The sequence below is a fragment of the Erinaceus europaeus genome, chromosome 9 (assembly GCF_950295315.1).
Source record: "Erinaceus europaeus chromosome 9, mEriEur2.1, whole genome shotgun sequence".
Taxonomy (NCBI): domain Eukaryota; kingdom Metazoa; phylum Chordata; class Mammalia; order Eulipotyphla; family Erinaceidae; genus Erinaceus; species Erinaceus europaeus.
Genome location: NC_080170.1, coordinates 75694548 through 75721286, shown reverse-complemented (window position 1 = coordinate 75721286; position 26739 = coordinate 75694548). Strand labels below are relative to the sequence as shown.

At 36.0% G+C, this 26739-nt stretch overlaps 1 protein-coding gene across 3 annotated transcripts in view; it reads left to right on the top strand.

The window, feature by feature from the left end:
* Positions 1–25390, top strand: part of ZNF148 (zinc finger protein 148) — a 158441-nt gene extending 133051 nt beyond the window's left edge. For all 3 annotated transcript variants that reach the window (XM_016194269.2, XM_060198206.1, XM_060198207.1), the window contains 2 exons: positions 16532–16650; positions 17159–25390. In XM_016194269.2, coding sequence (XP_016049755.1) covers positions 16532–16650; positions 17159–18757 — 1718 coding nt within the window. In that variant the 3' untranslated portion in view covers positions 18758–25390. The remainder of the gene's footprint in view (positions 1–16531; positions 16651–17158) is intronic.
* The last annotated feature ends 1349 nt before the right edge of the window (positions 25391–26739 follow it).

Here is a 26739-nt window from a genome sequence, read left to right as displayed (position 1 = left end):
TTGATCCATTTGGAGTTGATTTTTTGTTTCTGGTGAGATAAAGTGGTTCAATTTCATTCTTCTGCATGTTACAGCCCAGTTTTCCCAGCACCATTTATTGAAGAGAGCCTCCTTCTTCCATTCAATGCTTTGGGCCCCTTATCAAAGATTAGATGTCCATAGGTGTGGGGATTTATTTCTGGGCTTTCAGTTCTGTTCCACTGGTCTGTGTGCCTATTTTTGTTCCAGTACCATGCTGTTTTGATGATGATGGCTTTATAATATAGTTTAAGGTCTGGGAGTGTGATGCCTCCATTTCTGTTTCTTTTCCTCATGATGGTTTTGGCAATTCTAGGTGTTTTCAGATTCCAGATAAATGATTGTAGTGTTTGTTCTATTCTCTTAAAGAAGCTTGGTGGAACTTTGATAGGTATTGCATTAAATTTGTATATGGCTCTGGGGAGAATATTCATTTTGATGATATTTATTCTTTTAATCCATGAGCATGGGATATCTTTCTGTTTCTTGGTATCAGTTTCTATTTCCTTGAGTAGCGACTCATAGTTTTCATTATACAAGTCTTTCACTTCTTTGGTCAGCTTTATTCCTAGGTATTTGATTGATTTTGCTGAAACAGTAAAGAGGAGTGATTTCTGGATGTCTTCTTCAGATTTAGTGTTTGCATAAAGAAATGCCACTGATTTTTGTACATTGATTTTTGTAGCCTGATACCTTGCTATATTGCCTAATAACTTACAGTAGTTTTCTGCTGGATTCTTTAGGTGTTTCTATGTATACTATCATATCATCTGCAAATAGTGAGAGCTTGACTTCTTCCCTTCCAACCTGTATTCCTTTGATTTCTTTCTCTTGCCTGATTGCTATGGCAAGAACTTCCAATACTATGTTGAAGAGTAACGGTGACAGTGGACAGCCCTGTCTAGTCCCCGATCTGAGAGGGAATGCTTTCAGCTTCTGTCCATTGAATATGATGTTGGCTGTAGGTTTCCTATATATGTAATCCACTATCTTGAGGAATTTCCCATCTATTCCCATTTTTTGTAGAGTTTTGAGCATGAATGGGTGTTGGATTTTGTCAAATGCTTTCTCTGCATCTATTGAGATAATCATGTGGTTTTTGGCTTTGCTTTTATTGATGTGGTGAATGACATTGATTGACTTAAGGATGTTGAACCAGCCTTGCATTCCTGGGATGAATCCCATTTGGTCATCATGAACAATCTTTTTGATATGTTACTGTATCCGGTTGGCCAAGATCTTGTTTAATATTTTGGCATCTATGTTCATTAGAGATATTGGTCTGTAGTTTTCCTTTTTTGTTGTGTCCCTATCAGCTTTTGGTATCAGGGTGATGTTGGCTTCATAGAAGCCTGTTTCTTCAATCTCATGGAAAAGCTTAAGAAGTATGGGTACTAAGTGTTTCCTGAAAGTTTTGTAGCATTCGTTTGTGAAGCCATCTGGTCCAGGACTTTTGTTGTTGGGGAGATTCTTAATAATTGATTCAATTTCTTTGTCTGTGATTGGTGCATTTAGATTTTGTAGTTCTTCTTGGTTCAGTTTTGGAAGGGCATATGCTTCTAGGAATTGTTCCATTTCTTCCAGATTCTCTAGCTTGGTGGCATATAGTTCTTTATAGAAGTTTCGCAGGATTCTCTGGATTTCTGTGGTGTCAGTTGTTATATCTCCTCCATCGTTTACAATTCTATTAATTTGAGTCTTCTCTCTTTTTTGTTTGGTGAGTCTGACTAGGGGTTTGTCAATTTTGTTTAATCTTTCAAAAAACCAACATTTGGCTTCATTGTTCTTCTGTATGGTTCTCTTATTTTCGATGTTGTGTATTTCTGCTCTAATTTTAGTGATTTCTGTCCTTCTGGTTGCTTTAGGGTTCCTTTGTTCCTCTTCCTCTAAGTCCTTGAGGTGTGCAGTAAGGTCATTCATTTGAGCTTTTTCTTGTTGTTTAATATGTGATTGTATGGCTATAAGCTACCCTCTCAATACTGCTTTAGCTGTGTCCCAAATAGTCTGATAGGTTGTGTCTTCATTTTCATTTGTTTCCAGGAACATTTGAATTTCATGCTTGAGTGAATCTCTGACCCATTGGTTCTTAAGGAGTATGTTGTTTAGTTTTCTAAACAACATACTGTGGCTTTTAATAATTTTCTGTTTGTTGTTAAATGTTAGTTTTACTCCACTGTGGTTTGAGAAGATACTTCGGATGATTTCTATGTTCTTGAATTTATTGATGCTGTCTTTGTGTCCTAACATGTGGTCTATCCTTGTTTATGTGTTATGTGGATTTGAAAAGAAGGTGTATTCCAGTTTTTTGGGGTGAAGGACTCTGAAAATGTCCAAGAGGTCTAGTCTATCAATCTCTTCATTCAATTCTCGTGTATCTTTGTTGGTTCTCTGCTTTGTTGATCTGTCTAAGTGTGAGAGTGGGGTATTGAAGTCTCCCACTATTATTGTATTACTATTGATGTATTTTTGAAATTCTTTCAGTAAGTGCTTGACATATTTAGATGGTCCCTCATTGGATGCATAGATGTTAATAATTGTTAAGTCTTCTTGGCTGATTGATCCTCTAATCATTATGTAATGCCCTTGCCTATCTTTTATTACTTTATTTAATTTAAAATCTATTGTGTGTGAGATGAGAATGGCTGTTCTTGCACTTTTTTGTGGTCCTTTAGCCTGTATGATAGTTTTCCATCCTTTCACTTTAAGTCTGTGTTTATTTTGTTGTGACAAATGGGATTCTTGCAAGCAGCATATGGTTGGGTTATGTTTTCTGATCCACCCCCCAACTCTGTGCCTTTTGCTGGGTGAGTTTAAGTCATTGACGTTTATTGATATTATGGATTTAATGTATTGTAGTACCATTGTTCAAAAAAAATTTTTTTGTTTGCTCTGATATATTGCAAGTATTATAGTGATGTTCTTATTTATAAGAGGTCTTTTAGAACCTCTTTCAGTGCCGAAATGGTGATGGTTGCCTCCTTTAACTGTTGTTTGTCTAAGAAGGTTTTGATCCCTCCATCTAGTTTGAACGAAAGTCTAGCAGGATATATTATCCTTGGTTGAACCCCTTTTTCATTCAGGGCTCAATAGATATCTTGCCATTCTCTTCTGGCTTTTAGAGTTTGAGTGGAGAAGTCTGCAGTAATCTTATGGATTTTCCCTTGTATGTGACTTTTTGTTTCTCTCTTGCAGCCTTTAAGATCCTTTCTTTATCCTTACTTCTTCTCATTGTGACTATGATGTGTCTTGGTGTCTTCAGGTCTGGGTTCATTCTGTTTGGTACTCTCTGGGCCTCTTGAATCTTGATGTCCTTTCTGTTATTCAGGTCTGGGAAGTTTTCTTCTATTATTTCCTCTAGAATGTTTGCTTCCCCCTTCCTCTCTTTCTTCCTCTGCCAGGCCAATTATACGAATGTTACTTCTTTTGAGATCATCCCATATGTCTCTGTTGTTGTTTTCAGTGTCTCTCAATCTCTTTTTAAGCTCTTTCACCTCTTTCTTAGTTTTCTGTAACTGATCCTCTGTCTAATTCTGTTTTCTGCTTCTGTTAGTCTGCTTTCCCTTGCCTCAGCTTCTTTCTTCATTACATCTATTTCAGCTTTCAGTTCTCTAATTGCCTCAAGATAATCAGTATTTTCCTTGGGGCTCTCCACTGTTGTTTCCCTAATACTGCCATTCCTTTCCTCCAAAGTTGTTTTCATTTCTGTGATTAATAAGTTTATTATTGCTTGCATACTTTTCTTATCTATGGTTACTTCTGGCTGATATATAGTTTCTTCTGGGCTCTTTTCTTCATTCATTGGAGTAGCAGTTTTATTTGTTTTTGATCTACCGATTTTTTTGATTTATGTGTTTTTTTATGGTCTGTTGTTCCTCAGTTGTTGTGTCTTGAGTACAGGCAACACTGTACTAAATACCTTTATGACAATTGCACTCACCAACCTCTGGAATTACAGTAACATCTGAAGCAAGGATTGAAGCAGTTTAATCACTACCAGTTAGCCAAACAATTTCTCCAGTCCGTGAAAAAATAGCAACCAAATCCCAGTGAAGAAGAAAGAGAAAAGAAAGAAGGGATAGCAAGAATAGACAGTTATGCAAATCTACTATCCACTGTATATTCTAGGGGTAGCTAAAGGAGGAAGGGAAGTTGAGTAGAGATACTTGCAGTGAGAGTCTACTCTGAGTCAGAATTCTTCTCCAAAATAATTCCCAAATGTGTATCAGTGAATTCAAAAAAGCACACTATTTGGTGATGTGGGGGGTGGGGCCTGTGGCTTTGGAAGCTGTAGGATTAAGGAAGAAAGGATGACAGGAATGAGAAAAAGAAGAAAAAAAGAGAAAAAAGAAAAAGAGCGGTGAAAGGAAAGAGTTTATTTATTTATTTATTTTTAATTATTTAATTAGCTATGTGGGGTGAGGTGTGGAGGGGTTGGCTACTTAGAAAGAAAAAAGGCCAGAGGTTTCAGAAGGGTATAGACTTAGAATGAATGATACTCCCTCCTGGGACAGGAATCTTGCTAAAGAAGGGATCTCAACAGGGGAGCCTGCTAGGAGCTGGTCCCCAGGGATTGGTTATTGGGGGGGGAGGTGTGCTTAATAATTTTAAAAGAAAAAAATTTTTTTCCCTTTTTTTCTACTCTATTTTTTAACCCAAATTAAGTTATAGTCACCTCCTTGGTGTCACCGCTAGGACCCCTTATTGACTGGCCTACTAAAGGCAGAAAATCCTACCGTTTCCAGAAGATGTGGTCAGAGCTCAAGCCACTAGCAGCTTTTCAGTCCGCCATCTTCCGGGAACCCCCGACTTTACTAATTTTTCCCTGAGCCTGACACCTAACATGCAGGTAGGCTAATGGTGTTGTCTGGGGAGATGGTGTCAGAGTTGGAAATAGGACTATAAAGCTGGATAAGGGCAGAAAGTAGCTCCCAATAGGGTAAAAGTATTAAATATTATTAACTGTAAACCCCATTGATTTTATCAGGGGCCCATGTGTAACCTCTGCATCCCTGTAGGTCTGAGCTCACATTCTGTAGTCATAGCTAGGAACATTTTAAGCTGAACTCATTGCAGGACCCGTCTGCCTCAAATGGCAGAGTATGTTGACCCAACCTCCCTCCAGAGAATGGGGCAGTCCTTACCAATGTTGACCCACACTAAGGGTAAGGCCCTATAGAGGCCAACAAGAGGGCCCATTATGTTGTTTCTGATGGAGAAGGCATGTACAGCTTGTGCTTCAACAAGCTGAGTTCTCTCCTTGGCCCAAATATTATTTTATAAAGTTTGTTTTGTTACTGTGCTTTTGGTGTAATCTAAGGGAGCATTGCCTAACTCAAGATCAAATGTTACCCCTATGTTTTCTTCTAAGAGCTTTTGGTTTTAGTTCTCATATTTAGGTATATGATCAGTTTCAAGTAAATTTTTGTATTTGGGGAGTCGGGCTGTAGCGCAGCGGGTTAAGCGCAGGTGGTGGAAAGCACAAGGACCGGCATAAGGATCCCGGTTCGAACCCCGGCTTCCCACCTGCAGGGTTGTCGCTTCACAGGCAGTGAAGCAGGTCTGCAGGTGTCTATCTTTCTCTCCTCCTCTCTGTCTTCCCCTCCTCTCTCCATTTCTCTCTGTCCTATCCGACAACGACAACAACAATAAAAAAACAACAAGGGCAACAAAGGGGAATAAATAAAATAAATAAAAAGAATAAAATAAAAAAAAAGAAAAATTTTTGTATTTGGTATGTGGTAGGTATTCTACTCCCAATGTTTTATTTTATTTTTATTTTTTTGCAAATGAGTATTCATTTTTCCAGCATTGTTACTGCAAAACCTTTTTTTTTTTTTTTTTTTTTAGTTAATTTGTCTTGGTACCTTTGTTGAAAAATATCAGTTCACTAGGACCAGATAGAGCTCGTTGGGTAGAGTGCATTCCTTGCTATGAGGGCACTCAGCTTCAAGCCCTGACAACACATAGAAGGTCTTTGTGTTTCTTTCTCTGTCTTTCTGAATAAGAAACTGACCCAGAGGTGATAGAATTGCAAAGGAAAAATCAATTGATCACAAGTGAAAGAATATATATATCCATACCCATTCTTATGTCATTATAGTACTATGTTACTTATTAGCATAGCTTTGTAGTAGTTTTAAAATTAGACCTTGGTAGGCCTTCCTGTAGGGTTGTTGGAAAAGTCATGATGCATTTGTGTATGAAGAGAGAGAGAGAGAGAGAGAATTATCACGACTTTTCTGGCAACTCAGTAGGGCTTTTTTCTTTCAATATTGTTTTGATTATTCTGGAGCCCTTGATAACCGTACGAATTTTAGTACAAGCTTATCAGTTCTGTTTTGAATCTGTAGATTAGTTTGGTAGAATACTATCATCTTAGCTGTATATTAAATCTTCTATCTGTGGGGGCCAGGTGATGGCTCACCTGGTAGAGCACTTATGTTACCATGTATGAGGACCTGTGTCCATGCCCCCAATCCAAACCTGTAGGAAGAAGGCTTTGCAATCAGTGGAGTAATGATAAAGATGCCTTTCCTTCTCTAGTTTTCTCACTTTTCCCTCTCTATTACTATCTTCTACTCTCTATTGAAACAAATAGTCCCAAGGATGCATGGCTAGTTCAATATATGTATATCAATCAGTGTGATCACCACATCAATAAAAAGCCACATAAGTATCTCAATAGATGTAGAGAAAGCCTTTGACAAAATGCAACATTCCTTTATGATAAAAATACCATGGAAAAATAGGACTAGATGGAAAATTCCTTAACCTATTGTCAACCTACAGTAAACACCATACTCAATTGTGAAAAACTGAAAGCATCCCCCCTCAGATCAAGTACTTAGCAGGGCTACCCATTATCACCACTAATATTCAACATAATTTTGGAAGTTCTTGCCAATCAGGCAAAAGAAGGGAACTAAAGGGCTACAGATTGGAAGAGAAGAAGTCAAATTATCACTATTTGCAGATGATATAGGGAGTTGGGCGGTGGTGCAGTGGGTTAAGTGCACATGGTGTGAAGCACATGGAACAGCATAAGGATGATATAGTAGTATACATAGAAAAGCCTAAAGAATCCAGCTGGAAGCTCCTGGAAATTATGAGGCAATATAGTAAGGTGTCAGGCTACAAAATTAATGTACAAAAGTTAGTGGCATTCCTTTATACAAACATTAAGTCAGAAGAAGAAATCCAGAGATCAGTCTTTTTTACTGTAGCAACAACAACAACAAATTAATAAAATGTCTAGGAATAAACCTAACAAAAGAAGTGAAAGATTTGTACTGAAAATTATGAGTCACTATTCAAGGAAATAGAAGACACAAAGATGTAGATAAATAAATAAATAAAAGATTTTAAAAAAGTAGAAAGATATTCCATGTTCATGGATTGGAAGAATTAAAATCATCATGTGAATAATCTACCAGAGCCATATACAATTTAATGCATTCTCCATCAGGGTCTTGTCTTTTTTTTTTTTTTTTTTTTTTTTTTTTTTTTTTTTTTAGAATAGAGCAAAAGCTGCAAATGCTTATTTGGAATCAGAAAATACCTAGAATTGCCAAAACAATCTTGTGAGAACAGAACAGAACAGAACTGGAGGCATCACACTCCCAGATCTGATTGTATTACAGGGTCATTGTAATCAAAACTGCCTGGTACTGGAACATAAATAAACACACTGACCAGTGGAATAGAATTGAGAGCCCAGAAATGAACTCCCACACCTATGGACATCTCTTCAACAAAGGTGCCCAGACTATTAAATGGGGTAAGGAGAGTCTCTTCAACAAATGGTCTTGGGAAAATTGGGTTGAAACTGGCAGAAGAATCAAACTGAGCCACTACTTTTCACCAGACACAAAAGAAAATTCCAAATGGATCAAGGACTTGGATGATGTTAGACTAGAAACTATCAGATACTTATAGGAAAATATTGGCAGCATCTTTCCCATCTAAATTTTATAGGCATCTTCAGTTATACAAATCCGATTGCATAGAAGAGTAAATAAAACTAAACCAATGAGACTACATCAAATAAAAAAGCTTCTACACAGCAAAAGAAACCACCACCCAAACATGCAGACTCCTTACAAAATGGGAGGAGAGCTTTACATGCCATGCACCAGATGAGAAGCTAATTACTAAAAATATATAAAGAACTGGGGGCCAGGTTGTAGTGCAGCTGGTTAAGCACACATGGCGCAAAGCGCAAGGACTGATATAAGGATCTGGATTCAAGCCACTGGCTTCCCACCTGCAGGGTCATTTCACAAGCGGTGAAACAGGTCTGCAGATGTCTGTCTCCCCCCACCCCACTACCTCCCCCTCCTCTCTGTTTTTCTTTGTCCTATCCAACAACAACAGCAATAACAAGTGCAACAAAAATGGGGGAAATGGCCTTCAAGAGCAGTGGATTCATAGTGTAGGCACCGAGCCCCAACAATAACTCTGGAGACAAATACATATATCATCAAACTTGCCAACAGCAAAAATGACCTCCATCCAAAAATGGAGATACAATATGAACAAAATATTCACCAAAAATATCCAGAAGGCTGACAAATATGAAAAATTGCACCAAGTTATTGATTGTCAGAGAAATGCAAATTAAGACAACAATGAGATACCACTTCGCTCCTGTGAGAATATCATACATCAGAAAAAGTAGCAGCAACAAATGCTGGAGAGGTTGTGGGGACAAAGGAACCCTCCTGTACTGCTGGTGGGAATGTAAATTGGTACAACCCCTGTGGAGAACAGTCTGGAGAACTTTCAGTAGGCTAGAAGTTGACCTGTCCTATGACTGCAATTCCTCTCGTAGGGATATATCCTAAGGAACCAAACAGAACCATTCAAAAAGATTTGTGTATACCTATGTTCTTAGTAGCATAATTTGTAATAGCCAAAATCTGGAAGCAACCCCGTTGTCCAACAACAAATTGAGTGGCTGAGCAAGTTGGGGTTTATATATACACTCAGCTATTCAAAATGGTGAATTCACCTTCTTCATGTCATCTTGGATAGAGCTTGAAGGAATCATGTTAAGTGAGATAAGCCAGAAAGAGAAGGTTGAGTAAGGGATGATCTCACTCATAGAAGATGAAATGTAAACAGAAGGGAAAAAACAGAGCAGAACTTGGACTGGATTTGTTGTATTGCACCAAAATTAAGAACTCTGGGGCGATGGAGGTGGGTGGGGGAATTGTTCACGTCCTGTAACATGATGGTGGAGGAGGACCTAGGTGAGAAGCTAGACTGTTATGTGCAAACCTGGGAAATGTTACATATATACCTACTGTATTTTACTATTGTCTGTAAACCATTAATCCCCTAATAAAGAAAAAAAAAGTGAAAAACAAAACAAAAAAGCCCCTAGGAATGGTGGAATCACATAGGCACAGAGCTCCAAAGAAACACTGGTAGCAAAAAAAAAAAATTCCAATCTATGATTGTCAAGCAGAATTAAGTAATTCTAATCAACTAATTTTCTCTTTCTCCTTTGAAAAATGACTTCTAACTTACAAGCTTAATGAGCAGTGCATTTACATTCTGCATTTCAAAAATGGTACCTTAATTACTCTCTAAACTATTGCCTTATACTTAACTTGCTCTTTATCCTAATTCCTTTATGATCTTGTTATTTTTATTACTCACCATAGTATTTCATTTTAATTGTACTTCATTATTCATATTTTTTTCACAGCACCCTTCCTCTGCCTTCAAATAAATATCTTCTTCTCCTTTACTTATTCTTGTATGGATTGTTTATTGTTTTTCATTTATTGTTTCTCGTTTCTTTGACTTTCAAACTTCCTTAATAAATGTTCTTCCCACCCAACTGTATTGCTTTATTATTCACTCATTAACCCCATGGTCAAGTGCCTTAAACATTTCTGGACTTCAGTATTATCTCTGAAATGCATGATTTGGTTTAGACCAGCTCTCATTGTAGCGTCTGAACCCAGAGAGTCCCAGGATAAGGACTGTAGCTATTTTGTCCTGAATTTTATGTAGTAAGACAAGAATTTCTATCACAGCACAGCAATATCAACCTATAGTGACTCTGTTGCGTTCCCAAGAGCACGGTTTGAAAGCCATTGTAAAGTCTCTTCATCCCCTAAAGTGTGGTAGCTCCCTAGCAGTTATAGAAGCTGTTTTCTTTAAAGTTTGAAATAATTTATTTGCATTTAATTCCTATGCACTTAAAACTTAAGTATTTCATCACCCTAATTCTCTTTTTAGCTACCATTTCTACTGAATGCAGCCCCCCCTTTTTTTTTTTATTGCCGCCAGGGTTATCATTGGGGTAGCACAATGAAACCACAGTACCTAGCAGCTATTATTATTTTATTTCTTTATTTGTTGTATTTGATAGGACAGAGAGAGGAGGGAGCTAGAAAGAAACTCAGCCCTACTTTACTACTCACAAAGTTTCTTTTTTTTTAAATTATTTATTTAAGAAAGGAGACATTAACAAAACCGTAGGATAAGAGGGGTACAGCTCCACACAATTCCCACAACCCAATCTCCATATCCCATCCCCTCCCCTGATAGCTTTCCCCTTCTCTATCTCTCTGGGAGTATGGACCCAGGGTCATTGTGGATTGCAGAAGGTGGTAGGTCTGGCTTCTGTAATTGCTTCCCACTGAACATGGGCATTGACTTGTTGACTCATACTCCCAGTCTGCCTCTCTCTTTCCATAGTAGGTGGGTCTCTGGGGAAGCAGAGCTCCAGGACACATTGGTGGGGTCGTCAGTCCCAGGAAGTCTGGTTGGCATCTTGCTGGCATCCAGAACCTGGTGGCTGCTTGGTGTCACATTTAGAACACCTCCTTCTTTGTCCCGCTAAAGGCCAGGATCCTAAGGCTTTCAAGCAGTTGTTGTCAGAGCTCATGCTAGGAGCTGCTTTCCAGTTTCCATCTTGGCTCCACCCCTCACTCAGGAAGTTTCTTCCCCTCCCTGCAGGTGGGAGCTGGGGGCTTGAATGCAGGTCCCTGTGCATTGGTAACATTAGTGCTCTACCAGGTGTGCTATCTCCTAACCTCTGTTTTTATTTATAATTAAACTCTTCATTGTTCGCTTATCCCCCACTAAACTTTCTTTCCTTGATTTTAATAACACATATACATAATCTTTTTAAAGTTGTTCACCTTGGTTCCTAATACTTTGTAGCAGCTTTTCCAAATCTACCAGCTCACAGTAATATTTGCTTCCACTAGTAATCCACCATAAGAATCATTTGTGCTGTTCCTTGGTACAGTTACACAGACTTTTTTGAACTAAATAAAAATAATTTAAGTCCAGATTCTGACTTTATAATCTAGTGGGAGAAAAAGATTGTATAATAACATTTTTTGAGATCAAAGTAATGAATGTTATTGGAGATATTTTATGTAAATTGAAAGAAGATACAGATAACCTTTCCCCTAAAAGAGTAGGGAAAAGTATTCAGGAAGAGATGAGTTTGGTCTTAAAGGGAATGTAGTATTTGAATATGCAGAGGTGGGTATACTTGACTGAAGAAATATTGAAATCAAGGTAGCGGTAGAATATACAAGATGATAGGTATTTTTATTTGACTGGAAGAAAAGGTTGAGAGGAGAAGTAAGGAGTAGACAAACCAAAGTTTGATATAGTTTTACTAGGTACCACCTTATAATGTGTCTGTCATTTTGACTAGAGGAAAAGATTAAGTAAAAAAAATATGAGGATATAGCATTGTAATGATAAACTGGATATAGTAATGAGGACTAATGTAATGAGAACTGGATATAGTTTTGTTAGTTGTCTCTTTATATGTGTGTGTCATTTCCCCACTTATGTTACTAACTTTTTGAAGACAGTATATTTTTTACTTTTCTGAAAAGTATATCTTAGCCTCCCACTGCAGGACTGTGGGTAGATTCAATAAAATTTTGTTGAGTATATCAAGTTTCCAGAGTTAGTAATTTCTTTTTTTTATATGTATTTTTTTAAATATTTGTTTTATTTATTTATTCCCTTTTGTTGCCCTTGTTGTTTTATTGTTGTAGTTGTTATTGTTGTTGTCGTTGTTGGATAGGACAGAGAGAAATGGAGAAAGGAGGGGAAGACAGAGAGGAGGAGAGAAAGATAGACACCTGCAGACCTGCTTCACCGCCTGTGAAGCAACTCCCCTGCAGGTGGGGAGCCGGGGTTCGAACCGGGGTCCTTATGCCGGTCCTTGTGCTTTCCACCATCTGCGCTTAACCTGCTGCGCTACAGCCCGACTCCCAGTAATTTCTCTTCTTTCCTCTCCTCTCCTCTCCTCTCCTCTCCTCTCCTCTCCTCTCCTCTCCTCTCCTCTCCTCTCCTCTCCTCTCCTCTCCTCTCCTCTCCTCTCCTCTCCTCTCCTCTCCCTTTCCCTTTCTTTCTTTCTTTCTTTCTTTCTTTCTTTCTTTCTTTCTTTCTTTCTTTCTTTCTTTCTTTCTTCTTTTTTTAATATTTGGTTTATTTTAATGAGAAAGACACACAAAGAAAGGGGGGGAGTGGGAGAGAGACACACACCAGATAAATGCTCATCTTGGCTTATGGGACCTCAGAGCCACAGGCATGAAAGTCTTTTTGCAAGAAAACAGAAGTAGAACCCGAAATGGAATTGGCATATCGCACCAAAGTAAAAGACTCTGGGGTGGGTGGGTGGGGAGAATACAGGTCCATGAAGGATGATAAATGACATAGTGGAGGTTATATTGTTAAATGGGAAACTGGGGAATGTTATGCATGTACAAACTATTGTATTTACTGTTGAATGTGAAACATTAATTCCCCAATAAAGAAAAAAAATTAAAAAAAAATAAATTCTGAAAAAAAAGTCTTTTTGCATAATCTTTATGCTGGCTTCCTTTTCAGAATCAGTAGTTTTCTAAGCAAGAATTATATAAGATAAATTTTTAAGGGGGCCGGTGGTAGTGCGGTGGGTTAAGTGCACATGGAGCTAAGTGCAAGGACTGGTGCAAGGATCCTGGTTCGAGCCCCCGGCTCCCCACCTGCGGGGGGGGGTGGGGGTCGCTTCACAAGTGGTGACTCAGGTCTGCAGGTGTCTATCTTTCTCTCCCCCTCTTTGTCTTCCCCTCCTCTTTCTATTTCTCTGTCCTATCCAACAACAATGACATTAATAACAACAACAATAATAACCACAACAATGATAAAACAACAAGGGCGACAAAAGGGAAAAAATATATATAGCCTCCAGGAGCAGTGGATTTGCGGTGCAGCCACTGAGCCCCAGCAATAACCCTGGAGGCAAAAAAGAATCATATCTTATTTAGATTGTGGTTTTATCATTAAAACTATGTTATATCTCCATAAAATGACACCTGATAGTTTGTCTTTAAGAAAATTATAAAATAAAAATTATAGGAGGGTAGGAATCATGTATCTAATTTATATACTCAATTTCATTTCATTCCCAAAGAACATGGAAATTGCTGGCTTAAGTTGAAAATAAATAAAATCAATGTAAACTAACCTTATTTTTGGAAATTTAGTCTTTAATTTTTTAAAAGATATTATTACTATTCTTTGCCACCAGGGTTATCATTGGGGCTTGGTGCCTATATGACTCTCATTCTTGGTGGCTGTTTTTTTACCCACCTGTATTTTTTTTTATAGGAGAAAAGAGAGAGGAGAGACACTGCTTGTGAAGCTTCCTGTAGGTGGGAACTGAGAGGGGTTTGAACCCTTGGGTAAGGTGTGCTCTCTAATGAACACACCACCACATAGTCTCTAATTTTTGTTTATGTATTGTAATAAATGGAAGAGTGTTAATGATTTACAAAATTATGAGATAGTGGGTATAATGGCCCACAGTTCTCACTACCAGAGAGTCCTGTGTCCCCATTCCCTCCCTTGGAAACTGTAGTAGATCTCCCACAGTCACAGATATGGAATGACTATTATTTCTAAAGTTATCTATATAGCCATATATAGATAGGTAGATAGATATATAGATATATATACACCCATCCCCCCCCCCCATGGTCCTGCTTTCTGTTCCTTTCAGTCACCTATACCAATCATTAATTCCAAGTGTCCTTCCTTTTTGCCTCTTCTCTCTCTGGGTCCTGATGGAATTGGTGTTTAGAGCCTGCTGGTCATCTGCCTCAAACATTTCTCTCCCTTCTGAGAATATGGACCAAAATTATTTTTTGAGGTGCAGAGAAGGTGGAGTTCTGGCTTCTTTAATTTCTTCTCCAGTGGACATGGACATGTACATTGGCAGGTCGATTTGTACCTCCAGCCTGTTTCTATCTTTCCCTAGTAGGGCTCTCTTGAAGTAAAGTTCTGAAACTTAATTGGTGAGATCATCTGCCCAGGGAAGCCAGGATGGAATCCTTCTAGCATCTGCAATTTGGTGGCTGAAAGGTAGTAAGATAAAAGGCAGGACAAAAAGTTCAATAAATAGGAACCCGAAAGTAGGAATAGAACAGATGAGACTGGGGATCTTAGGGTGGAAAGAAGCTAGGAAATCTTATTTTAGGCATGTTCTTAGGGACCCATGACTTTAGTAATTTTTGCCTGAGCTTAAAAGCTCACATGCAGGTGGACTAAAATTATTGCCTTGGGAGATGGTGTCAGAGCTGAGGACAGAGCAAGAAAGTTGGATTAGGGCAGAGAGTAGCTCTCAAACTTGAAGGAAATATATAAATAACAATTAACTATTTATCCCCACCAATCTGACCAAGCACCCATGTATATTCATATTTCGCACAGGAACCTGTGTAACCTCTAAGTCCTTGTTAGTCTGAGTTTATAGTCCGTGGTCACAGCTGGGAACATCCTAGGACACACTTATTTCTGGACTCATTTTTTCGAGTGGCAGAGTATGATGACCTAGCCTCTCTTCAGAGAGTGGGGCATTTCCCTAACATTGCTACTTTATAGTGGTTGCAAGGTCCTGGAAAGGTCCACAAGAGGGCTTATAATGACATTTCTGATAGAAGTGACCAGTGATAGTGGAGAGGGGGATTTATTAGAGGTCTAGGCACATCATATCTATGTGGGAATCCAAGAATTTCTTGACTCGGGCCCCAGATGATGGGTGGCCTGGTATTGAACAAAAAGACCATCACTAAGTGAGCCAGTCTCTTGCCCTTATTCAGCTTTTGTTGTCCTTTCTTTATCTGACAGTCTTAAGACTTCCTCCCAGTATTGTTAAACATTGAGTGTCATTTGTTGTTTTCACACTAGAATTAGGTTTATGGGGTCTGGCTTCAAGTTAAAGAAGAGAGACACCTAGGATTTTAGTAGGATCTATATTAACCTTAAGTTTTACTAGACTTACTTGTTTGATGATTCTAATAAAGGTTTTCATAGGGACAGTAATTGTCCTTTACTTGATAGTTTTTGCCAAGTATATCTCTTGACTAGTTGTATAGTGTTTCTTCTAAAGCGTTATCAAAGGGTGGCAATAATGCTGATGCTGTCAGAAAAGATTAGGAGATATATTTTCTTTATTGTGTACTTAACTGAGTAGTAGTAATTGAAGGAAGTAGAGTGTAGGGGTATGAGAGGAGAATGTCTAGGCTTAAGAAATAAATATTTGATTATGCAATTATGGTGACTTCTTAAGTCCTTTTTACTAGACTGCTGATATTATTAGGTCTAAGTCTAACCACAGCAAACAATTAAGCACTTTTACTTTGATGTATAGAATTGCCCATAACTTATAGGTACATGTATACATGCACCCAGTCCCCTAGGCCCTTCCCTAGTATTTAGACTTAATTTAACTGGAGGATTTTTTGAAAAGTAAAAAAAAAAAAAATTGAAGAATTAATGTTTAGCCAAGAATTACTTTCAATCATGTGTAGATAACATTTCCTTTAAAAAAACCTTATTTTTTTTCTAAAGTGTTATTTTGTATGATTTAAACAAACTTAATATCACTCTATTGATACAGTATTCTGAGAACTGATTCTCTGCTTCTAAAGAGTGTGTTATTTATGTGCATGCATAATAGATAAGGAAGTTGAATATACCTGCTATTAGTTTTTTATTTCTAATGGTATGGGATGTGCTATTCTTGTTTTTTATAAATCAAAATGCTCTTGACAAATTAAGTTGAAAGATATATATATATATATATATATATGTATATATATATATATACATACATATTGACATATATATACGAAACCTTTTTTTAAATTTATTTATTTATTTATTATATAGAGACAACCAGACATTGAGAGGGGAGGTGGAGATAGAAGGGAAGAGAGATAGAGACACCTGCAACCCTGCTTTACCATTCATGAAGTTTTTCCCCTTCAGGTGGGGACTGGGGGCCCAAACCTGGGTCCTTGTGCAATATAACCTGTGTACTCAATCAGTGCACCACCACCCAGCCCCGTGAGAAACCTTTTGTCATTTAAAAGGAATAAATTATGACTACATTCAAAATAGTTTTCTTAGGTTTTGTAATAAACTAATTCATTATTTTATAATTTTTGTTTCGTTGGAAACTTTCTATATTATGTACTAGGTGAAAAACCATTTCGCTGTGATGAATGTGGGATGAGATTCATACAAAAATATCATATGGAAAGGCATAAGAGAACTCATAGTGGAGAAAAGCCTTACCAGTGTGAATACTGTTTACAGGTAAGAGGCTTAAATTGTTTTAAATTTATTTTAATTGAAGTATAATTGCTATTGAAATTATATTTTCTTAAGTTCTAAAATTCTAAAAAACTATAAAATGTTACTACTTGTAACTAGTTTTTAAAATATACTTTTAGAGACATTGGGTGAGGGTCACAAAAGCACACTGCTTTGGTTTGCTTTGGTTTACATAGAGTTCCAATTATTTCTTATTTGTAGTGCCCACATAATGTGTTAGGGATTGAACTCAGGACTTCACACATGGGAGGCATATGCTATATATACCACTGAGCCACTTCCCAGTCCTTATTTGAATTATTTGAAGAACTTCCCAGTTATTCATCCTTAAATTTTTATTTAGATGATTGACTCAGTTAATTTGGATATGCTTGTATTATGATACTTATATATGTCTTTATATTAATTGCTTTTTTTCTTTTCTTTTCTTGCTTGACCAAAAACGTAAACTTAAAACCAAAAAATGACTACTGATCTCTGAATTCAACAGTATTTTTCCAGAACAGATCGTGTATTGAAACATAAACGTATGTGCCATGAAAATCATGACAAAAAACTAAACAGATGTGCTATCAAAGGTGGCCTTTTGACATCTGAGGAAGATTCTGGATTTTCAACATCACCAAAAGATAACTCACTGCCAAAAAAGAAAAGGCAGAAAACTGAGAAAAAATCATCTGGGATGGACAAAGAGAGTGCTTTGGATAAATCTGACCTGAAGAAAGACAAAAATGATTATTTGCCTCTTTATTCTTCAAGTACTAAAGTAAAAGATGAGTATATGGTAGCAGAGTATGCTGTTGAAATGCCACATTCTTCAGTTGGAGGATCACATTTAGAAGATGCATCAGGAGAAATACACCCACCTAAGTTAGTTCTCAAAAAAATTAATAGTAAGAGAAGTCTGAAACAGCCACTGGAGCAAAATCAAACAATTTCACCTTTATCTACATATGAAGATAGCAAAGTTCCAAAGTATGCTTTTGAACTTGTGGATAAACAAGCTTTACTTGACTCAGAAGGCAGTGCTGACATTGATCAAGTTGATAATTTGCAAGAGGGACCCAGTAAACCTGTGCACAGTAGTACAAATTATGACGATGCCATGCAGTTTTTGAAAAAGAAACGGTATCTTCAAGCAGCAAGTAACAATAGTAGGGAGTATGCACTAAATGTGGGTACCATAGCTTCTCAGCCTTCTGTAACACAAGCAGCCGTGGCAAGTGTCATTGATGAAAGTACCACAGCATCCATATTAGATTCACAGGCACTAAATGTGGAGATTAAGAATAATCATGATAAAAATGTTATTCCAGATGAGGTACTACAAACTTTGTTGGATCATTATTCCCATAAAGCTAATGGACAGCATGAGATATCATTCAGTGTTGCAGATACTGAAGTGACTTCTAGCATATCAATAAATTCTTCAGAAGTACCTGAAGTTACACAGTCAGAGAATGTTGGATCAAGCTCTCAAGCATCCTCATCAGATAAAGCCAACATGTTGCAGGAATACTCTAAGTTTCTGCAGCAGGCTTTGGACAGAACTAGCCAAAATGATGCCTATTTGAATAGCCCGAGCCTTAATTTTGTGACTGATAACCAGACCCTTCCAAACCAGCCAGCATTCTCTTCCATAGACAAGCAAGTCTATGCAGCCATGCCCATCAATAGCTTTCGATCAGGAATGAATTCTCCACTAAGAACAACTCCAGATAAGTCCCACTTTGGACTAATAGTTGGTGATTCACAACACTCATTTCCCTTTTCAGGTGATGAGACAAACCATGCTTCTGCCACATCAACACAGGACTTTTTAGATCAAGTGACTTCTCAGAAGAAAGCAGAGGCTCAGCCTGTCCATCAAGCTTACCAAATGAGCTCATTTGAACAGCCCTTCCGTGCTCCATATCATGGATCAAGAGCTGGAATAGCTACTCAATTTAGCACTGCCAATGGACAGGTGAACCTTCGGGGACCCGGGACAAGTGCTGAATTTCCAGAATTTCCCTTGGTGAATGTAAATGATAATAGAGCTGGGATGACATCTTCACCTGATGCCACAACTGGCCAGACTTTTGGCTAAAAAATAAAGTGTAAATAATACTGGCACTTTAGAACAGATTAATCAAGAGCGGGGTTACTCTGTGTAAAATGGAGTGCTGTACAGATTATGAGCAATGTGTTATAACAAGTTAAGATGATATGAATAGCAAGATAATCCAATAACTGCATTTTGTTTGGTTAGTCAGCATTCTTTGAACTGCCTTACTTGTCACCTTTACAGAAGTAATGCATAAGTTGTTTTAGATCAAAAACTTGCTATTCTGCCCACACCCAAGTTTAAAAGGACGAAAAAAAAAAAAAAGACTCGCACAATTGTTTCCTAACTGATAACATTGTACATTCTTAGGAGATTAGTAACTGTGTGAAATTTACTCATACTGTTTCTAAGTTTTTCAGCATAGTCATTGCACTTCAGCAGGGAATCTGAGTATTCTTTACAGAGTAAACTTAAAAGTTTAAATGTCAAGAAATTATGGCTTAAATTAGTGTATCCTGTAGGGGGAAAAAAGAAACCAACTTTTTAAAAGAATGATAATGCCATATGCCCTTGATTTTAATTTTGCATTATATCTATATGTTTTTTTTTTTTAAGTAATAAAAATCTCAGTTTAAGACTCCACTATTTAAAAGCCTAATTACTTTTAAAATATGCATACTTTCAAATCTTATCAAAATAACTGTTGACACATTCACTTCTTTGTGGAAGTATGCATATTGGTGTCAGTTCCTTTGTACAGGTGTACTTAGATATTTTTATGATTTTTTTCATGTGCAGGTATCAAGGTTTTGAAGATTTAGTAAAAGATATTCTGTAGATTACATTCCCAAGAACGTAATGCTTACACAAAATGTATATTCCATGTTTTAAATCTTCATTGTATTTTCCTTTACATATACACTTCAATTAACATAGAGCACTTAGAATCTATTTGGTATTTTTTGATTTTGCAAAGTGAAAAAAAATTTAGATTTCTAGATTTGAAATGGTTGTGTCATAATCATCATCTCATAATTGACTTTTAATTATTGGCAATAAAAGGAAATTGGGTATCTTTGGAACTGTAAAACTTGGTTTAATCTTTTTCTTTCTAAAATCTTGATAGATTGAATCATTAAACAATATCCAGAGAAACTAAAGAGATGGGCATTTTAATTGCTTATTTTATTTTGAGTTACTTTTAAATGAACACTGTTCATTACAATTTTATGAACCAAAAGTGTTTACTAATTCTAGTAACTACAATTTCTTTTTCAGCTAGATGAGTGATTGGAGTCTTTTTGTTGCATTTCAAAATCTAAATAAACTACAGACTTTATGCTTATACCATGAATGTTTTTTTTAATACTTTGTCTTAAAATAATACAGCATGGTACAATAAATAGTGCATATATATATGTATATACTTTTCTAAGGAATGATGGTTTGAATTACACATTGGACAGTTTTCATTTTGGAGAAAAAGTTATTATTGATCTTACTACTCACTTTAATTTGTACCAGCTTAAAAAAGAGTTCCCCACTATCTTTGTCACAATGCACATAACTGATACAGCACCAAACTAATTTAAAATTAACAGCCTTGAAAGATAAAACTGCATTGTTAATTTTCTGTTTCATTTTTGTATTGACCTTGTAGATCTTTGTTCATTTCAGTATAGAATATCATACATTTAAATTATTTTATCTTTTATTTAATATTGCTCTAAGACTGTTCTCCTAAAGAAAGGGAATGAAGAAATTCCCACCCTTAACGCCTTTTACATTTATTTTGAATATATTGGTGTTGGATGATAAGGAATACAAGTTATGTTTAATTTGGTTTCCTCTCTACTTTGGTTGTTAAGCTTTGCTTAAAATACTAATTTTCTCATTTGACAGCTTTCTTTGCTGCCAGATTTTTCAAGATTTTTTTTTTTTAAGTTCTGCCATTATTGATTCTTAAGAATGTGTATGTTGTGTTGTATGTCACAATTATAAGAAGGCTTTGTTCAGCTGAGATGTTAATGGAACTGTGCTCACCCTAGGGAGACATTTCTATTTTTCTCACTCTACTGTTGATAATAGCTTTTTTATTATTGAGTTGTTTTAGCTTGATAAAAAAATGTATTCCATTGAGAACTTGAGGTAGTTCTTGATACAGCATAAAGTATTTGTTTTAATGCCACCAGCACAGTTTTTAAAATGGGACACAACTGCTAGGCAGTTGAATAAGGAAGTTACGGTAAGCCTAGGGAGGAATGAGTTTTTAAATGTTGGTTATGTAAGCAGAATGTCAGTTAATGCATTTCTGTCTTCAACACATCTCTTTATGATGGCAGACTTTTCTACCACATTAGAAGCATTTTTGAGATACTTTGGCATAACTTATTGACTTACCATTTAAATGTAGTCATCACTCTTAACTGTGAAATACTGAATGCCTACCAGAGTTACCTTGCATTGTCATCGCGTAGTAAGCATCTCAGCAGTTTGATTTTCTGCACCTGGTTCAGAAGGTTATTTAATTTCTATCTGGGTATTAATAGAGAAAGCAAATAGCCTTCTGTGCTACTTTAGGTCATAATATTGAGGATATATAATATGTCACTTTTCAATTTGTGTTTCTCTCGTTGAACAAATTGTTCTATAAAATACGTTCTCACCTCCTTAAGCCTTTGGTTAGTGTGAGCGAGGTATCTACTCTTTCACTTAGCACTTACTCTAAAGATTGGAAGCAGCTCAGATTAAATAAAGGTAATCACTTCTTGAACATCTGAAAGGGTGGTATGTTGTTTTTTTTTAAATTTTTTTTTATGACACACATATTTCATCTGGCTCATAGTATTTGAGTGGCTCTTAAATTTTTGGATCTACTTGCAATTTTTCTATACCCCAGGAATCTATCCTTTTAGCTCTGGCTAAGGACTGTCCATGGTTGGGTAATTTTCTCTTTTTGAAAGGCAGAGAGGCCTTGTACTCAGGACAGGCTTTCATTTCTACAGGTGAGAGAAACTTGCAAAGTGCCAGCTTGGCTAGATTCTTTGCCATTTTTACCTTTTTATTAATTTGGGTTTTCTAAGGGCTGTTAAAAAAAAAAAAAGCCGGGAAACTTTCAAAGTAGCTATTACTTTAGTACTATATATCTTAGATGTAGAACGTTTTAAACTAGATTTCTTTTTTCCACAGTATATTTACTTGAAGAAGCACTATTATAATCAATGAAAAAATTTGACCCTGCAATTTAATTTAAACTTTTTCTGTTTCAAATTGCTTTATTTCAGGGAAATAAGTTTCCAGTTTTTTGCTGTATTCTGCAAATAAAAACCATGTTTCCTTTTTTCACTTAAAACTTTGGTAGGAAACAAACTAAAGCAGACAAACATTTCTTGTTGTGTTTGTTGCTTTCTTTAATCCAATGGATAAAAAAGTAAAACCCTGTAAACATTATTTTATTTTTTTATGCAATACCATGCTGTAAATATGGTTCATCAAATAAGGATGTACCTATGATTGAATTTTTAATTCTGCACAGTTAGAGTTTATATATAAATGTGTCTTGACAATCAAGGACTTTTATGTGAGTCTTCCTTTATAACGTTTATTAATGTTATGCATTCCATTTGTTTTGAAGTGAGTACCAATGTGCTAATTTGTATTGTTTGAAAGTATGTAATGTTTTTACAGATTGTTTTTAAGAACCTGTAAATATGTACAAAAAAAATCACAGTACTGCTTTATGTTAGAAGGCATATGATGTTGTACTGTATGTAAGCAATAATACATAGCAGTGCTAACTTTACAAATAGCATCAGGAAAGTTCTAAAACATTTCAGAGTTATCCTTATTTCATTTAATAGTGATTATCTTTAATCAGTTTTTATAAACAAATTCCATTGTTCCTTCTATTGGAACCTTACACTGTTTACACAGCATAATTGAAGTTGCAGAGGAGACAGGCTACATCTGACTTCGTCTGTACTCATTTTCACTAAGCATTGAATGGCCTTACTACTCTTCTGCAAGATGAAGGAAGACCACAAAACTTAGTGCCCATCACACTGAAGGAAGGGGCTGTTCCTCTCTATCTCTCTCTCTCCCTCCCTCCCTTCCTCTTGTCTGTCTCCTTTTCTCCCTTGCTTCTGTACTGCTTTGTGGTTTCCTTTGGATTTTAACATTTATTTCTGTTTTATATTCAAACCCATAGGTTTTGAGGTGACATCCGTTCCATTGTGAATAGATAGTTCTCTTCATATTTCATAACTACAATTCAATAATCCTAAACTTTCTGCTTTGATTTTTAAATACTTACTCCTCAAGCTTGATTCTTCATCTGTTCAGATGGATTTATTCAACTTCAATACAAAGAAAGACAAACCTATTGTAGTTTGAATTGAGTAGATATTATACTGTACAGAACAGCTATTTGAACACACATCACTGCTTTAGAAATAAAACCGCCAATTTATAAATGTATATGACCTACATTTTATAGGAGAAATGTTTTTAAATGCTAGTCATTTATATAATGTGCTTTGAGGGATTTGCTAGTCCACTTCTGTCACTTTTTAGTACACTGGTATCTTTTATATGTAATGTATGCTTTTTATTATTATAGCAAAGCATTTCAGTAGAAAGAATTTTGCAACAATATGGGGAAATTTTTTCATTGTTGGATTTGAATTATACTGGATTTTATCTGTGTAGTCTTTACTTGTCTTTATTTTAATGCTGTCTAGAAGGGAACTTGGTATCCAAATAAAGCAGGTAACCTCATTTTACTTCAAGGGCATACTGTGTAGTGCTAAATTTAATCTGGAAATCTTCTGATGGTTTTGAAAAGAAAAACAAGTTTATAAAAATGTACAGAAGAAATTATATGTGTGATGGAAATCCTGATAGAGCACGTTGAATTTTCTGATATATAGTGTTATTTTCCTGGGATTCCCCCATGCCTTCTTTGTATTTCAACTAATAAAGGAAAAAATCTTGTCATTGAAGCTGGTAGGCTAATGAGATATTCTGCTTCTCCAGAATTACTTTTACCCCATTTACTGACCCTTCTCAATTACTGTGAAATTTTATTTTCTATTTCCTATTGATAAGTGAACATGTATATAATAGATATACTATTGTATAGAACTGAAAGAATTAGGTTGCTATGCTTGAATGGGCAACTAAGCAGAAATACTATGGATATTGAGAATTGACAAAATGCCAAACCAATTTTGCAGGAGGTGGGGAGGGTGCATTATGTGTCCTGGGAAGGTCACAGCAAATGTTTCTTCAACCCTCTAAGAAATCAGTGAAAGAAATCAACTGCAAATTCTGATACAAATGGGTACTACCTTCCTACATTTCAAATATTTGAGTACGAAATTTCAAAATCTACTCAGGTGAAGATTGCTTTGCAATGAAACTTATTGAAATTTTCACTGTTAAATAAATTTATTTGTGATATTTTTAAATACAAACTTTCACATTAGTAGTCAGCAGCCTGAAAATTGAAATTCGTTAAGTTGGTATATTTTTAAATATATACTTGCCCTCCAAAAAGAATTGTTTTAAACAGTTGGGAGGAATTTTTCATTTAATGCATTTTTTATTGTCGTTGTAAAAATAAAACCTTGCTTGAACCCATATTATGCCATGAATGAATTGCTGAGCCTTTATTAATACATGAAAGCTGTTTCATGCATAATTATGGAACATAGAAATGTTCTTTAAACTGACCTATTCATTAAGAGGTTAAAGAATTTTACAGCTCCTGATATTATCATCATATAGTTAACCTTATTTTATAATACAACTGTGTATTGTTATACTAAAGGAAGTTGTTTTGTTTTTTTTAATTTTAATTGAATTACTAGATTATATTGGCAAATTCTGCTTTTTAAATGTGGACACTGGCTGTATGAAAATAAAAAAAATACAGAATACAGTTTTATGAATAATTTCCTAGCTGAGTTTTTTCACAATATTCTGAAGCAAATAACTAGTGGTAAATGTTTTTAAACTATGATATGTAGATTAATATTAGAAAAGGATGTCTGAAATTAATAGTTTGTTATACACTCATCCGGTAATAATGGAGTCTTCACTATAGCATGTTATTTATTAGAAAGTGCCAAAATGCAGGAGTCAAAAGTTGTCCAGTATTTTAGACTTGAAATGTGTTTAACATGGAGCTAAAATAACTGATTTTGTTTTTCCTTTACAGATGAGATTCTATTAGCCCATCCTTTGTGGGATTTTTTTTCCCCCCATTACTCAATGATAGTGCTTGTTCTGTTTTGTTACCAGAGCACTGCTGAGCTCTGGCTTATAGTGGTGGTGGAGACTCAACCTGAGACCCTTGATGCTTCAAAGTCTGCATAGCTATGTTTCCAGCCAGGTAGTTTTGTTTTCATCTACCTACTACCTTGCTAGTTCCTTGTGGCCAGTAGAACACATTATAAGAAGGCTGTCTGCATTTAGGAATACAGTCTGGTTCCTTGCACCAAATATAAACTAGTTGAACTTTAAGGAGATTAATCTTAGCTCCCTGGCTTTTATATTTATTTATTAGCATAGTACTTTAGTAGATACAACAATATCACTGATAAACCCTAGTTTTATTTGAGTTATTGTGAATGGAAGGGAGAGGGCTGGGGAAGTAACCCTTCATGATAATTTTTTTTAAAAAAATTTTTTTTTCTAGCCAGAGCACTAGCTTATAATGATGTCAGGGATTGAATTGGGGACATCTGGTGCCTCAGGCATGAAAGTGTTTCATGCTGGTGACACTATCTCTCCAATCCTCTACATGACACTTCTCCCACCTTCTGAAGATTACAAGGAAAAAAATTGAAGTCATTTGAATCAATATAGTGTCACAAAAGGAGTATTTTGAATATACGTTGGGATAGAGTTTTTTCTTTCCCTCCCCTCTTTTGTGAACTTGATACGGTATTAAGAATAAATCCTTTTAATAATGGAGTTAAGTTACTCTAGCTGCTTTTTTTTTTTTTTTTAATCTGAAGCTGGTGGAGGGGACCAAAGAAATGTATTGTGATAGTAATTTCTGTCAATTTTTGTCCTTGCTGGGGCATGCTACTTGATATTGATCTCCTGTTTACTAATGGATTGTGCTAGGTGCAAACAATAGCATTTAGACTAGTTTCATAGAGCATCTGAAAGGTGTCTATAAAGGTGTCAATTGCAGGATGCATTATTGTAATTTAGATTATTAAAGCCAAAATCAAGTGTTAAAATGGGTGCTGTGCTAATTTATATTATTCCTCAACAAATGTGTGAATAGTGGTAGTCCGTGAGCTGGTTGTAGTTTTCTAGGAAATGTAATTTCAGTAAATTGGTTTCAGAAATAGAAAATATGTACAGGTCAATACTGTGGATATCTAGAGTGTTATCAAAAATTACCATCTACATAAAACAAGTTTTCTGTTGAGGATTCACCCTTGGACTAGGAAAAAGAGATCATAGGGTTTGTTCAGAAGAAATTTAGTGATAATGAGAGTGAGAGACTAACACTGTAGGGATCTGTAAACCTGAAGGTAGAAATACTGATAACATTAGAAGATCATCTGTACCCCCCAGGTGACTGGAATTGCTTTCTAAAAGACGTTTTCAAAGAAGCAAGGGAATTAAATCAATGCTGGCCATTCAAAATAGTTTTATTTTAAACTTGAGTCATGCAACTAGTCAATTTATATTATAACCAACAATTTCCAATAGCCCATAATTACTTTTCTATTTTCTTCTGAAATCAAATCTTATACCCCACTATGGCAGTTCCTTTGTTCCTTTAGTGGAACTCAAGCAGTATCATCCAACTTTTACAAATGACAACAAGGGGAATGAAGACATTGTCAGCACATAAAACTAACAGCAGAAAGAACACTGATTAAATGAGAAATTTATAGAAGACTGAGAGCAGTTGTTCCATGCAATCTGTCAAGCTGGCTTTCATGATACGAAAGCTAACAAGTGACACTTTAAAAATGCCTAACTAGTGATGCATGAGA